Here is a 16,359-nt window from a genome sequence, read left to right as displayed (position 1 = left end):
TAGCTCGTCAGAGAGGCTGGACTCCGTGATGGAAAGTCCGCTGTCACCGCAGCAACAGGCAGCTGTAAAATACCTACCCCAGGTTTGTGTCCTGTCGTCCACAATCAGATCCTTCAGTTATTCTCTCAAAGCTTTATCTTTTTTCTCTGTCCTGACTTGTATTTCAACTGCTGGTTGGTTAATCGAGGGGTTCCCAACCCCTGGGCTGCTGACCAGTACTGGATCATTGAACATTTGCTACCGGACCATGAGGAAGCGATATAAACATAATATATTTTTGATTTGTATGTATGTGGGTTAATGGAGGGTGCCTTTGTTGTCATTTGTGCGCCAATGTTTGTGGTTGTGTTATCAGCTCTTGAAAGATGTTACGTGTCTCTCCCTTCTTTCCGCCTCTGCCCCCACAGCCTAATCAGTTCAGTGCAGACGGTCTCTCTATAATTCTTTCCCCATATCCTTGTTTCCCTCCCTCCCTTTTCTCCATTGCTAGTTGTTTTCCTCCCACTACACATACTCTCTCACTGCTGACGTCTGTTAGAGTGTGAGCGATGGACAGTCTGTGCGTTTGTGCGCGAGATAGAAGGGTCATTACTGTAAATGACAGGGTTCCCTGCTGGTGCAAACTGAAACATGTCTTTTCCCACAAGTTCAGAGCCACACAGTACAACTACAGCATGTCAGTCTGTACAGCTGTGGTGGCTTTGACTAGAAAAGGTTCAGGTTAGTGATAAGCAGAAGAGTGAGATGAGTGAGTTTAACATTATTACTAGCCATCATATTCTGCGAGTGATTTAATCTTTCTGTATCACATTTGCCTGTCTTTAGTATGTTCTTTTTTTGCTTGTACAAGTGCTGATATGATGTCAGGCTTTCAGACAGGACTGATAAAACACGATCGCACATTAACCTATGATTTAAAAAAAAGCCCAACAATGGGGAAATGTGGAACTATCTGATCAATGAATAATACATAGATGCAATTAGGACTCTTACTAGACATTTAATTTCAGCTTTTGTTACACAGTGCTACAGACACATCTTGACTGAGGTTGGTTATTATTTCATTAGTGATGCTTCAAAGTCAATACCGTCATTCACCCATAAGATGTGTTGAGTTTGAGTAAAGGGCGTTAATTATTACTGGAACATGATCTCAGTGTGTTGCAAGGCATATGCTGTGTAGACATAGCCGCATGCACCTCAGCTTATCTCATCGTCCAGTGTGTCTTCATGTTTGGGCAGGGTTGATCAGAGAGAGTGAATTTTTGTGTGCTAGCTTGCAGCTGTTCAGCTCTCGTTCACCTTGAAAATGAAAAGGCTGCTGCAGCCACTGCAGTAACAGCAGATTATAGGTGCCACAGTTTGTTCACTTCTCCTCCACATTATAAAGGCAGCACAGCAGCTGACGTCATGTCAGGCTGTGTTCAGTGTTTGGTGTCTCACTGGTGCACAGTTGCTGCTGAGTCATGGGCTCGACAGAGATCCCTGCTCTAGTGTGTTTCACTGGGAAGCTGTATTCGGTACTCTTGTCTCATGTGTGTTTTCCTGTGTCATGAGAGGTGTGTGTCAGGATGTTCATGCATTCAGTTTAAAGTGCATCTGCCTTTTTGAAGCTGGTTTGGGATGCTCATCTTTTTATAATAAGGGATTTAAGTTGCACATTCATCCTCCTACTCCTTTTAGGAGCAGATCCCTGAGAACATGTACATGTATAAAATGTTCTGAACTCAAGGTTCCCTGGGTTTTTGAGGAGATTTTGACCTCTGCCAAAGTTCTGTCATTTGGTCTAACAAGCTGCATTTGCTTTCCTCAGAAAGCCAATGAACTTTGAGCTTAAGATATTTTATCACAGCTCTGTTGTTGCTAGAATCTATCAATGTGTGTTTGAATCACCTGAACCACCTTCATAAAGTTGGAATAAGGCAGAAAAGCTCATCAGCCAGAGGGGGGATGAGTTACTGTTGCAGCTCTCACACACAGTTCTGGATCAGTATTCAGATGGAAAATGAGATGCTCTGTAATTTTCTCTAAAGGAGGTTGTAGATGATGTAGAGAATCAGAGCTCCATAGCCTTGAAACTCTTCTTCGTCTCATTTCTCTCCTTCTCTCACCTTCTGTCTGGCTGTTACTGCAGTCCCTTGGCACACACTGGACTTGCATACTGCTCTTTATCAGCATCAGGGAGAGAGAATGGGACAGAAAGACAGGGAGAGAGGGAAGGAGGGGTTAACAGAAGATTACTGATGAGAGTAAGAGCAGCCAAACGCAGACAGTTACTGCATGTACATCACTCTGCCTTTGTCGCTGTAGACTCTTGGCCTTACAGACGCAGAGGGGAAATGGCCAAAGTGGTCTCGTAGCTCAGTGGGCATGGGACACAGATAAAACAGCTGTCAGCCTGGTTTCTCTTCAGACTCACCACTAGTAAATAAGCATGTCCTTCCAGGAGCACAGGAGCCCCAAGAATTATGAAGAACTTAAAGACGCTTAAAGAACCAGGAAAATGTACTTTTTAAAAACCGATAATTGAAAATGAAAGGTAGAAGAGGCAGATGTTGAGAACACGAGGCAGACTGATCAAGGAGCAAAACAGATGTAAGAAAGTGAAAAACTGAAGAGACAGATCGAGGTAGGGGAGGGCGAGGCAGGAGGAGCCAGAGAGGGACATGGTAATAAGCAGCCTAGACTGTAGATGACAGAGGGGGGCACAGGAAAAAATGGTACATAAATATACAAATACAAGCAGTCAGATTTCCTTAACTAATTCCTCCATGTTTTCTCACACACACTGTTATTGAATATCAGCAAGACAAATGTGAGGCACTGTTCAAATCCAGGTCTCTCACAGAGTCAAAGCTGTTTCTGCTGACTCATTGTGTGTGTTTGGAGGGGACTGTTTGGAACTGTAAAGCTCATTTTGTCTGTGTTGCCAGATTGTGTGAATGCATCGAGACCGAGCTTAATAAATGTGGAGAAATCCTGAAAGCATCTGTATGATATTTTTGATGTTAATTAGTTCTGCAGTAGCATCAGGAGTGTGGACTTGAAGTTCAGTTTGTTTCTGTACATTTGGCAACAGCAGCTCAACAGATAATTACTGTTTTCTTTTTCCTGTGTTACTTTGTTCTTCTGATCATTCTGCTGCAGACAGGCAGTGGCAAGTCACAATAGCAAACCCTGCTTTCTCTCCGTTCCCTTCAGATTTCAGAAATCTATGTGAGCGGTGAGTCAGGTGACCTCACAGCCAAAGAGAAGCTGTTGTTATGGAGCCAGCAGGCGACAGACGGCTACCCCGGCCTCCGCTGTGTCAACTTCACCTCATCATGGAGCGACGGGCGCATGTTCCTAGCTCTGCTGCACAGATTCAGGTTAGAGATGGTGTCACCTTTTCTAGCATTCGGTGGTGTTCTAGTCCGACTGCAAAAAGGTTGATCCCATTGACGTCGAGTGTTTGAGTCAGCAGTCATTCATATCCAGGCTGAGTTAAACAGCTCAAAATGGAGAAAATCACTTAATGCAGGTATATTAGGTAAAGAACTGCTCAAACAACCCAGGCGTCATTCTGCCCTGGGTGGTGCTTTAACCAAAGATTCATAAGGGGATGTTTCAGACGTTAATTTCCAAATAAGAATGTTAGCGTTTTAAACAAAACACACAGCAGAGATATTCTGGTTTAACATGCGCAGCAGCAGCTGGATAGACAGCAGCATCAAAGCCAAGTACAATGCCCCCCCCCTCGTGTGTTTTTTCCAGGCCAGACCTGATCAACATGGAAGTGGTGTCGCAGCAGAGTAACCGTGAGAACCTGGAGCAGGCCTTCGAGATTGCCGAGTCGTTAGGGGTGACCAGACTGCTGGACGCCGAGGGTGAGACTGTAAATCTGAATGAATGCACTGAGCGACTGCCTCCCTGGCTGTTCAGGACAGAACAGAGGCTGAATTTTGGAGAGTCACTGTTTTAATAACTGAGCTTTTTCTGCTGAGTTTTCATCTTGGGAAACTTAATGTGTAACCTGTAGAAAATGTCAGCAGCTACGTGTTATCTAGGCTGGTTATAAAGGTTCTACTGTCTACAAACGTGCCAGGCAGTCCTAATAACTGACTAACAAATACAATGTTTATATCTCTAGCCTTGATGTGTTACATCCTCCCTGCATCTGTGGACTCTCTTTATGGCCCTATATTTTATATTTTTCCCACACAAACCCATTAAAATCCACTCATCACAGGCCATTGATTTTAGCTGATGTTGACCTCTTGAGTCCTCTGAGCCTAGTTTGTCAGCTGGAAGTGTGGCACACTGTTGAATGCTTGACTGATATCGCCTTATGTTTCCTGCCACTTAGGAAGTAAGTGTCATTGTGTATTCCTTCTGTTGCTGTGTTGCTAAACTATTAATGCTACATCCAGCAATCAGCCAGCTCAGAAAAACACATGGATAATGTGGTTTCAAGGGGTTTGACTGTCCCCTCTATATCTCTCTCAGTGATGGTTTAATTTTGTTAAATTGTTAAGTTGTTGCCAAGGTTTTAGTCCCTAAATATGTTATGGTTTACTCAAAGTTTCATTCCGAGCCACGTGTGATTTGGAAACTTTGCACTTTGGAAGTCATATTATTATTATGATAGATCCGTCTGCTTGCTTTTTGCAGGTTTTCTGTCGTCTCTAATTTCCTTCTCTTTTTCCTCAGATGTTGATGTTCCATCTCCAGATGAGAAGTCGGTCATCACCTATGTCTCCTCCATCTATGATGCCTTCCCCAAGATCCCCGAGGGTGGAGAGGGCATCCTCGCACATGTGTGTCTTTATATTCTGCTCCTGTGCAGCTGTTTCTAACTTAGAGCTCATTATAGATGGATTCGGCACTGGTGTTGCTGTGTTTGTACATTATAGCCTGTAATGTGTTCATCTTCAGGGTAGCTGATAAAATGCATGCAGTACCGTTTACAGCATACAGTGCTGTTTTCAGCAGGTTCATTTCACACTTCGTGTTATTTCCATTTTGTGCAGCTTCATGAGTAATGACCTGGAACTTTCAAATAATGATGTCATTATCGTACTTTCTGTAAAATGATGATGTTTTTTGTCTGTTTCCATTGAGAACTAACTACTGTCATCTTTGCCTCCATCAGGAGGTGGAGCAGCGCTGGTCAGAGTACCAGTCCCGGTTCTCCTCTCTGCTCCAGTGGAGCCGCCAGCATACGGCCCTCATGGCCAACAAGAACTTCCCACAAAACCCTGTAGAACTCAAGGTGGGCACACAGTATTTGTTTATTTAAAACATTTTTTCATCCTGTTTCTTTTACTTTTGAGATAAATTGGTATCAGAGATCGCGTTCGCATAAACAGGGAGAAAAGTTTGAGGGAATCCACTAAACTCCTTGTATGTTGAAGGGGCCGGTAACCCTCAAGGCAACATTAACATTAAGGTTTGTGAAAATTGGTGACATACAGACATAGGTGCATTAAATCAGGTGTAAATCAAATGATCTCAATGCAACAGGACCGACTGTAATGGGAATGTATGCTGTCTCAGCTTTGTCTTTTCAGTTCCACCACCATGTTTCCAGAATAAAGGAGGTGACAAGCACTTTCTATAAAACCCAGAGAGGACAGACAAAGGGAGAGAGGCAGTGAAGGAAGGACAGGGGTTTAATAAAGTGGATAACAATGAGAGAGAGAGAGTGAAGAATTTGATTAAAAGAAGAATGAGTGAAGAATCAGTGAATTAGTTTGCAGTAGAGGAGTGTGACGTTAAAGGAGAAAGGACAACTATGAAAAAGGATGCTGCTCTAATCGAAATAATGGTTGACATGATGTCCAAAGACAAGAGGAGAGGAGGGAGGGACATGAAGCAGTCAAATATGTAGCTTCAAATGACTGTAGACAAACCGGCTAATAACCACCCAGGGAGAGAGGCTGTGATTACGAAGGTTTGATGACGGGTGTTGGCTTTGTGTTTGACCTTAAACAAAGCCTGTGGTCGGACTGAGCCCAGAACCCTTATCAGCAGCTTCTGTTTCTCTTCTCCTTCAGGCACTTTACAACGAGTACGTCCATTTCAAAGAGACGGAGATCCCTGTGAAGGAGATGGAGAAAGGTCACATCGAGCACCTCTACAAGCTGCTGGAGGTGAGAATGAACAGATGGATAAAGGAGCAGAGTTGTGTTGGAGGAAACGGTGACCAGTGTTTTGCACGGTGTGCAGAGCTCATTGTGTCACGTTGGGGTTCAGCTCAGGAGGATTAGTCCGATGTCGAGGAGAGAGTTATTGATGTTTGTCCAAGTTGCATCATACAGTCGTCTCCTGAAAGAGAAGTCATTTCCGTTGTAACACTATTATCAATGCAGTAGATTGTGTGGTTGAACACATACACACACCCACACACACAGTAGCTGATAACAGGACCTCCTTTATTCTTACTCAGTGTTTGTCTGCGGTGTGATCTAATGTTTACCCATGAACTATAACTCTGGTCTAATGGAGTCTTTCAGTCATGTTAGTGTCTGTGTGTTTTACCAACATGTGCACTTGCACTGAAGCATGATGGGATGTTAAGTGTATATTTAACCCGTGTGTGTCCAGGTGTGGTTCGAGTTTGGTCGTATTAAGCTTCCTCCGGGCCTCCATCCTAATGACCTGGAGGAGGAATGGGGCAAACTTATCCTGGAGATGCTGGAGAGAGAGAAGGCCCTGCGGCCAGCCGTGGAGCGGTAGGCACACTCAACACACACTCAACACACACAGCAGGGTACTCGGTATTAAATCGGACTGCTGATGCAAGTCGTTGCATTAATTTTCTTATCAAATGTGATTTTCACGGCCCTTCACCCTCCATGTTTGTGTGTGTGTTTTCAGGTTAGAGCTGCTGCTTCAGAGAGCCAACAAGATCCAGAACATGGCACTGGACTGTGAGGAGAAGCTCACCCTCGCTAAGAACACACTCCAGGCTGTGAGTACCGGCCCTCTCTCATCTTCCACCCTTTTCATTTCCCCACACACACACACACACACACACACACACACACACATGCGGGGTCCTTGGGTTTACATTGGGTAAATGTTGGATTTACAGTGCGTTAATTTTAACAGGCTATAAAAGCAAGTTCCCTTCTGGGACAATAAATATTTACAGTTTTCCTGCTTTCTGCAAACAAAGACTCTTCCCTCTGCCCATTGTCATGGACACAGAAAGCTCTGTGTTTTGGGGTTTCAAATTTGTCAAAATAATTGATGATCAGCAGGTCTTTCCAGCTATTAACTATAGAATTTAAACCCCCATTTTTCATTTTCATATTTGCCCTCTATTAATCCTGTTGGTGTTTCCTGCTGTAAGAGCCCACTTTTTCTCATAAGGCTTGCTTTGGTTTCACTGTATTGTTTACTGAATCTGAGCCTCAGGGAGATGCTAAACTTTAGAACATCCAACTTTGTAAAAAAATAAACAAATAAAGCACCTTAATCCATAAGCAAAGCAAACAAACAAAAAAAAGCCCTTGTGTTGTCCAGGACATGTCTCGAGTGGAGAGTGGCGAGGCGGTGCAGTGTGAGAGAGAGCTGGCCTGCTACCTGCAAGACTGTGAGGCTCTGATCGGGCAACTTAACCAGGAGCTCAAAGTCCTCAGAGATGAGAAGTACTACCAGGTGGAGCAGCTGGCGTTCAGGTGAGTCGGGAGAGAAAAGGCTGATTGTGTTGAATCTGTAGACTTTTATAAAACTATCAAAGTAGTCCTTGTATAAGTAATCAGTGTATTATAGACGTTTCAGTTTGTTGACATGGAATGCAGAAGGCTCATTACATTTGTATTACATTGTACATTGTCTTGCCATTAAATCCTGTAATTAGCTGCTATAGTTATTGTGTTTTACCTTCTAGTGTTTGTCAAGTGCACAAAGGTGCTGTGATGTAAATCAGTGCTGTCAGACATGGAAAGAGGATCCATGTTTTCTGGCTCATTGACTTGCTCCATTAGGACACTTAATGAAGCAGCTATGTCGCAAAGCGGCCATTGTGTGATTGTCTCTATTATTAGTCAGAAAATTAGCATTATTTGACTGTTTTCCTTTTAACATTTTGCACAGAAACCCCACAAAAATACAGAGCTCTGTTCTTTTGTTAGTTCTCCTATATTGAACTATTTAAGGCACTTGATTCTAATGGTTTTCTGATTTTATAGGAGACTTTAAGTGAGGATCACCTCTTAGAATCACAGCAGTCTTCCCTTCAGTAACTACATATCTTTGTCCCTCACCACCAGAGCATCCTTCCTTCAAGAGGAGCTGGTCTCCCTCAGGCTGCAGTGCTCCAGTGTCTACAGGAAAGGACATTTCTCTCCATCCCTGGGCAGCACCGGACCAGAGCGCACCGGCCAGCGAGCCACTGGCCGGGCGAGCCCCTGACAGCGGCTTGTCACTGGGACCGACACTGCTGGGAGCTGAGGGGGTTGTGGGAGCCGCGCTTCTGCGGCGACCAATGGCCCGCTCCCAGCTAGTGGCCATGTCTTCATCAGAGGATGAAGGAAGCCTGAGGTTCATCTATGAGCTGCTCGGATGGGTGGAGGAGACACAGGTCGGTCTCCGTAATGTTTAAATGGAATAGTTTTCATTATCTGGTGATTACTCTCTTAGGAAATAGAGAAAAAATGGCCACTTCATGAAGTGGCTGCTAGACTCTGTAAAAAATACTATGAAACAAGAAGTAATGCTTTGTTCTTTAAAGTGATCTTGACCTGTGCTTGTGTTTCAGGATCTTTTAGAGCGAGCTGAATGGGGGGCTGACCTACCCTCTGTGGAAAACAACCTTCAAGAGCACAACAATATACACACCGCAGTCGAAGAACTAATGAGCGGCCTGCAGGAGGCACACAGCTACGAGGTTCGCACACAGGACTTACACATGAACACAGAGGTTTCTGCTGAGAGCTGTGGTTTGTAACAAAGCCATCCTGTCCTCTTCTTCAGGCTAAAGTCTCTCCCAACTTCAAGAGCAGTTACTCTGAAACCCTGGCCAAGCTGGAGCACCAGTACTGCAAACTGCTGGTCAGTCTCGCTCACAGACCTGTGGATGTGTCTTTAGTATCACCCTTCTTTGTTTCCCAGTTCACCCCCACCTCAGTTAATCCCATTATAGCATGACAGGACTCCTGTGCTCTTGAATTCTACTCTCAGTTCATTGATGGTCAGTTCATGTAGTTTCTTTATGGCTGGAGGTTTTTTGATGGATTGTATGTGCGAACACATGCACTTGTAACAGAAGAAGTTACAGTGCAAGTTAGAGAAATGACTTTCTGGAACATGTTTTCTTGTTATGAGAAGCACAAAAAAGTGGAAGTAAAATGGTTTAATAAATGCCTCTAATTTACATTTAATGGGCACTTCAGTGATTTGTCTCTGCTGTTAGTTTCCTGCTCTGATGTCATGTTCACAAGATTTTGCTTATAATCCTTATAAATGCAGCAAAGCAATAGTATAAACTACCAGACGAGAGAGGACATGTGGTTTTATTTTTATTTCTCTCTGCACTGCTGTTCAGCCTGATGATGATGTTTGTTTATGTGGTTGCTAAAGGAACATTCGTCATGGCGCCTGCGGAGCTTGGAGAGCCTGCATGCGTTTGTGTTGCACTGCACTGAGGAGCTGATCTGGCTCAACGAGAGGGAGGAGGAGGAAATTGCGTACGACTGGAGTGACAACAACACCAACATGAATGCCAAGAGAGAATTATTCAGCGTGAGTGAGGGTGAAACTGACATATAAGCCATAGTGGTTTCCTTTGTCAGATCAGAAAACACCGAATTACAGAGCACAAACCTCTGAAATTTTACAGAAAAAATATATATTATGCAAAGAAAAGCAACATGGAAACATGAAACAAGCTCTACTCACAGTTTCTACAAAGCACAGCTTTTTTCCACACACAGAACATCAGAGCTCAGAATTAATGATCGGAGACCAGCGTTGTAAAACCCTGTCATCATCATCATCATAGCCATCGTCCTTTTTCTGTTCTGCTTACAGGAAATGAGGTTAGAGCTGGATGAAAAACGAGATGTGATGCGGTCACTCCAGGAAACGGCCAACCGTCTGTGCCAGGAGAACCATCCTGCCAAACAGACCGTGGAGGTGAGATTATGATTTAATTCACTTGGGTCAATGACCTTTAAAGATGGTGGGTTTTGCCTCTGTGACCTTTAAAATGCTCCTCCTTTCACTTGACCGTGCACTTTGATGTTTTGTTGCACATGCATTCAAACGGTCAGCAGGTAAAACTACAGTACGTGTCCTCTTTTAAACCTCATTGGCAACCAGTGGGAGTTGCTTCTACCAGAAACATTGAATGACAAAAATTATTACTTGACAATGCAAAATGCAGGAATAAGAAAACTGACTTAGGTCTTGGTTTTCATTTTGGTTATATAATTTAGAAGACCACTGACCCAAGAAGCTGCCCATGAAGTGCGTAGCTTTATCTTTGCTGGTCTAAAATAATTTGAATAAATCTGCAGTGTGTCACAAACGTTCTCCCTGTGTCCATCGTCCTGTACGTGCAGGCGTACAGTGCAGCCCTGCAGACTCAGGGCCAGTGGGTGGACCAGCTGTGTGTGTGTGTAGAGCAACATCTCAAAGACAACACTGCGTACTTCCAGGTAAGACATCTGCCAGGCAAAGTAGTAGTACAGTCTTGAATGATCAGCAGAAATGTAACTTTCAAACTCAGAATTCATAAAATAAATGAATCTACAAGATATATATAGACGTTCTCTTCCGCTTGTCAAAACTGTTGTGTAAAAAATAATTCATGTTTTGTGTCCTCAGCAGGCTCCTGTGAAAATTGTTTTGATGCCTTTATTTTTCTGTCTTTTGTCAGTTCATGAGTGATGCTCGGGACTGCGAATCATACCTGCGCCAGCTCCAGGAGACCATTAAGAGACAGTACACCTGTGACAAGAACAGCAGACTGAGCAAACTGGAAGACCTGCTGCAGGATTCCATGGTATCTGTTCTCCTTCAGTTTCTCATCTCCGACTTAATCTACAGTTTGAACTGGGACAGGAAACAAGGGGAACAGAGTTTTGTCCTGTTTCCCTTCAAAAAAGTCTTACTATATAAAATATTTAAACCTGCAATATGTTATAAGTGGATTCTCTTTAAGATGTTTGAACTGGATGTTGTTTTGTCTGCAATAATATAAAGATCACTTATTGATTGACAGCTGTGAGCTTCCCTCCAGTCTGTTCACCAGGTGAATCCAAATTCAATTAATTGCATCCATTTCCCTCACTTGCATCTTAGTCCTGCCCACGTAAGATGCAAGGAGGAGATGCCTGGAGAAACTGTGAGGACAGAGGAAGCCAGGAAATGCATCCTTTCCTTGAGTCCTCATTTGAAGCTTCCAATCACGCAATGATTTCTGACGTCCTCATTTGAAGCTTCCAATCACGCAGTGATTTCTGACAAAGGGGCATGTCAATTTGTAACAGACTTGTGCGAAGGATGCTCTCGTGTCCTTGGTTATAGCTCCTCCAGGCAGCTTCCTCACTCCTCAGAGCTTTGGGATGTCCTTCATCATGGCGGACCAGAACGACTTCCAGGTCGAGCGAGGGCCAAGGAACAATAAAATAAAGGAACTAGGATTCACCTACTGAGTCTGGGTCACAGAAGCTCTTGACAGTTCCTCTTCACATAAAGATTTGTTTTGGAGCAAGATTCAACTAAAAACATTAGAAAAAAGTGAATGTAGCTAAACAGTTTTAGGGAGCATATGCACGTTTGATGCCACCAGTACAAACATGACATCTCTGAAATACTCCTGGACTGAGGTTTTAACAGGAATGACATGACTGTCCTACCGACTGTTGTGCTCTGCCTCAGGCAGCTGCAGCATGCTGCATGACAGGGTGAAATAAGTGTGTCGCTGAATCATCCTCATGGTGGCACATTTGTGAAAGTGCCATCTTCACACCTAGCTTACACACAAACACACACGCGTCTGACTTTAGCAGATGGCAGAGTTAGTGTGGGCGGCGCTCCACAGGCCGCAGCAGTGAGCATATCCTCCCAATAACTGTGTGAATGTGTGTGTCACAAACAGCTGCTCCTCACCAATCTGGGTACTGTCAGCATTGTTCTGTCTGTGTGTCACAAACAGCTGCTCCTCACCGATCTGGGTATATTCGCATGCTATCTCATGCGTTTACATCTGTGTTTGCATGTGCTTTTGTTGGTGCGATGCGTGTGTGTTAATCAGTTTCCAGCTCCAGTTAATGAAGTTTCCAGTTCACCGGGCTCCATCTCAGGGGAAAGCTGATACTGTAAACACTTCTGAATGACAGAAACCAGGCAGCTTCACCTTTTGTTTGTCTCAGATAGTAACTGAGAAAAGGATATTGAATCAACTGTTTCACCCTCTTCGAGCAGATTAGGGTTTAAACTAGGCTGTTTGATCACTTTTGATCACTCCTGACCTCACTTTGTCTCATCTTTGTTTACATATACATTTTTTTATATGGTTAGATTTCATGAGTGTTTGTGCATCACTGAATATTAATTTGCTACATCTACACATACAAACATCTTACTATTAAAGATGGTGGGTTTTGCCTCTGTGACCTTTAAAATGCTCCTCCTTTCACTTGACCGTGCACTTTGATGTTTTGTTGCACATGCATTCAAACGGTCAGCAGGTAAAACTACAGTACGTGTCCTCTTTTAAACCTCATTGGCAACCAGTGGGAGTTGCTTCTACCAGAAACATTGAATGACAAAAATTATTACTTGACAATGCAAAATGCAGGAATAAGAAAACTGACTTAGGTCTTGGTTTTCATTTTGGTTATATAATTTAGAAGACCACTGACCCAAGAAGCTGCCCATGAAGTGCGTAGCTTTATCTTTGCTGGTCTAAAATAATTTGAATAAATCTGCAGTGTGTCACAAACGTTCTCCCTGTGTCCATCGTCCTGTACGTGCAGGCGTACAGTGCAGCCCTGCAGACTCAGGGCCAGTGGGTGGACCAGCTGTGTGTGTGTGTAGAGCAACATCTCAAAGACAACACTGCGTACTTCCAGGTAAGACATCTGCCAGGCAAAGTAGTAGTACAGTCTTGAATGATCAGCAGAAATGTAACTTTCAAACTCAGAATTCATAAAATAAATGAATCTACAAGATATATATAGACGTTCTCTTCCGCTTGTCAAAACTGTTGTGTAAAAAATAATTCATGTTTTGTGTCCTCAGCAGGCTCCTGTGAAAATTGTTTTGATGCCTTTATTTTTCTGTCTTTTGTCAGTTCATGAGTGATGCTCGGGACTGCGAATCATACCTGCGCCAGCTCCAGGAGACCATTAAGAGACAGTACACCTGTGACAAGAACAGCAGACTGAGCAAACTGGAAGACCTGCTGCAGGATTCCATGGTATCTGTTCTCCTTCAGTTTCTCATCTCCGACTTAATCTACAGTTTGAACTGGGACAGGAAACAAGGGGAACAGAGTTTTGTCCTGTTTCCCTTCAAAAAAGTCTTACTATATAAAATATTTAAACCTGCAATATGTTATAAGTGGATTCTCTTTAAGATGTTTGAACTGGATGTTGTTTTGTCTGCAATAATATAAAGATCACTTATTGATTGACAGCTGTGAGCTTCCCTCCAGTCTGTTCACCAGGTGAATCCAAATTCAATTAATTGCATCCATTTCCCTCACTTGCATCTTAGTCCTGCCCACGTAAGATGCAAGGAGGAGATGCCTGGAGAAACTGTGAGGACAGAGGAAGCCAGGAAATGCATCCTTTCCTTGAGTCCTCATTTGAAGCTTCCAATCACGCAGTGATTTCTGACAAAGGGGCATGTCAATTTGTAACAGACTTGTGCGAAGGATGCTCTCGTGTCCTTGGTTATAGCTCCTCCAGGCAGCTTCCTCACTCCTCAGAGCTTTGGGATGTCCTTCATCATGGCGGACCAGAACGACTTCCAGGTCGAGCGAGGGCCAAGGAACAATAAAATAAAGGAACTAGGATTCACCTACTGAGTCTGGGTCACAGAAGCTCTTGACAGTTCCTCTTCACATAAAGATTTGTTTTGGAGCAAGATTCAACTAAAAACATTAGAAAAAAGTGAATGTAGCTAAACAGTTTTAGGGAGCATATGCACGTTTGATGCCACCAGTACAAACATGACATCTCTGAAATACTCCTGGACTGAGGTTTTAACAGGAATGACATGACTGTCCTACCGACTGTTGTGCTCTGCCTCAGGCAGCTGCAGCATGCTGCATGACAGGGTGAAATAAGTGTGTCGCTGAATCATCCTCATGGTGGCACATTTGTGAAAGTGCCATCTTCACACCTAGCTTACACACAAACACACACGCGTCTGACTTTAGCAGATGGCAGAGTTAGTGTGGGCGGCGCTCCACAGGCCGCAGCAGTGAGCATATCCTCCCAATAACTGCGTGAATGTGTGTGTCACAAACAGCTGCTCCTCACCGATCTGGGTATATTCGCATGCTATCTCATGCGTTTACATCTGTGTTTGCATGTGCTTTTGTTGGTGCGATGCGTGTGTGTTAATCAGTTTCCAGCTCCAGTTAATGAAGTTTCCAGTTCACCGGGCTCCATCTCAGGGGAAAGCTGATACTGTAAACACTTCTGAATGACAGAAACCAGGCAGCTTCACCTTTTGTTTGTCTCAGATAGTAACTGAGAAAAGGATATTAAATCAACTGTTTCACCCTCTTCGAGCAGATTAGGGTTTAAATTAGGCTGTTTGATCACTTATCAACTGTTTCACCCTCTTCGAGCAGATTAGGGTTTAAATTAGGCTGTTTGTTCACTTCTGACCTCACTTTGTCTCATCTTTGTTTACATATACATTTTTTTATATGGTTAGATTTCATGAGTGTTTGTGCATCACTGAATATTAATTTGCTACATCTACACATACAAACATCTTACTAAATGTAATAATGGAGTCATCACACCTAAACCAACTTACTTGGCCAGATTCTTTTTCTAGTACTCTTTAAGAAAACACAGTGAAGCCATGCTTCTCTTACAGACAAATTGTAATTAGGTGAGTTCACGTGCCCACATTTAGTCTCTGTAAATTGTTTGTCAGTTGACTTGCTATGACAGTGTTGCCAACTGCAGTGAATGTCATCTCAGTGTGAAATTCATCCTCTTAGTTTCCCTCTCTCTACCTCAGTCCGTCTCTAACTCTTCCTCCTTTTATCTCCTCCCTTCTGTACGTCTCTTCTCTGCCTGTCGTAATGTTTGAAGACGATGAATTCTTAATGAATCACTCTGCTGGCTGCAAAACATAGGTGAAATGTAATTTCTACCTGACAGGGTGAAGCGCACGGTTAAAGGTTTAATGGTTAGCGTCCAAGGTAAACCAAATACCTGGATCAGTCCAAATATCTCAGGAGCTACAGGCTAATGGGCTAATTAAAACTCGCAGGTCCTGCATGAATTTAGATGCTGGACATAGAGTAATACCTTTAGCTATAGACCACCGTGGGCCTGGGCATGGCAGTGTCGGTTCATAGTGAACTGTGTCAGCAGCTGAGGGATAGATCGACACACGGTTTTGTGCACACATTCAAGGTTCCCAGACAAGATATCGTATTGACTTTTGGAGATCCCTTGACTTTTCCTCTAGCACCATCCTGAGGTTAACATTTGTGATTCTGAAATGTCAACTACTGAATGGATTGTCATGAACTTTGGGGCAGACATTCATGTGCCCATCATGATGAACTGGATTAACGTCTGAGATTTGTCCAGTATTTTGTTTTATGGTCAGATAATAATAATCTCCTCAGTTGTATTTTATGTTTAGTGCTAATTATTTAATGTTGGCATGTTAACACTGTGAGCATGTTGTAGTGCTGACATTAGCAGTTAGCTCACAGCCTCACAGAGCCACTAGCATGGCTGTAGACTCTTGTTTTGTCTTTACTTCAGTTGGAAGTGCAGGAAACACCTTGTTACAGTGACCGACTCACACTTTGATGACCAGTTCTGTGGCATGCAAAGTGATGTCTGGTTAATAAAAAGGGTCAGTAGAGTTAATACACAGACTGACTTACTGACAGAACATTATAACTGTAGGACTTACTAGAACCTGACTTGATTAACAGTTTGAATGTCTCATGACTTTTCCCTTCCTGTAGGAGGAGAAGGAGCAGTTGATTGAGTACCGGAGTACTGTGGCAAGTCTAGTGGGCCGGGCCAAGACAGTGGTGCAGCTCCGCCCCCACAGTGCAGAGAGCACCCTGGGAGCTGCGACACCCATCAAAGCCATCTGTGACTACAGACAAATAGAGGTACAGGACCTGACGCATCTTATACTTCAGGAGCA

General features: G+C 43.5%; 1 protein-coding gene across 1 annotated transcript in view; it reads left to right on the top strand.

Annotated features, from left to right (window-relative positions):
* Window positions 1-16,359, top strand: part of macf1a (microtubule actin crosslinking factor 1a) — a 192,321-nt gene that overhangs the window by 85,484 nt on the left and 90,478 nt on the right. The window contains 17 exon segments of the mRNA XM_020618510.1: window positions 3,202-3,368; window positions 3,754-3,866; window positions 4,690-4,796; window positions 5,132-5,251; window positions 6,036-6,131; window positions 6,586-6,713; window positions 6,859-6,952; window positions 7,510-7,664; window positions 8,259-8,344; window positions 8,394-8,569; window positions 8,747-8,875; window positions 8,962-9,039; window positions 9,568-9,729; window positions 10,018-10,122; window positions 10,551-10,646; window positions 10,868-10,993; window positions 16,172-16,324. Coding sequence (XP_020474166.1) covers window positions 3,202-3,368; window positions 3,754-3,866; window positions 4,690-4,796; window positions 5,132-5,251; window positions 6,036-6,131; window positions 6,586-6,713; window positions 6,859-6,952; window positions 7,510-7,664; window positions 8,259-8,344; window positions 8,394-8,569; window positions 8,747-8,875; window positions 8,962-9,039; window positions 9,568-9,729; window positions 10,018-10,122; window positions 10,551-10,646; window positions 10,868-10,993; window positions 16,172-16,324 — 2,091 coding nt within the window.

This window comes from Monopterus albus, unplaced genomic scaffold (assembly GCF_001952655.1).
Source record: "Monopterus albus unplaced genomic scaffold, M_albus_1.0 scaffold206.1, whole genome shotgun sequence".
Lineage (NCBI taxonomy): Eukaryota > Metazoa > Chordata > Actinopteri > Synbranchiformes > Synbranchidae > Monopterus > Monopterus albus.
The sequence above is the reverse complement of the archived record's forward strand: the minus strand, read 5'-3'. Positions and strand labels throughout refer to the sequence as shown.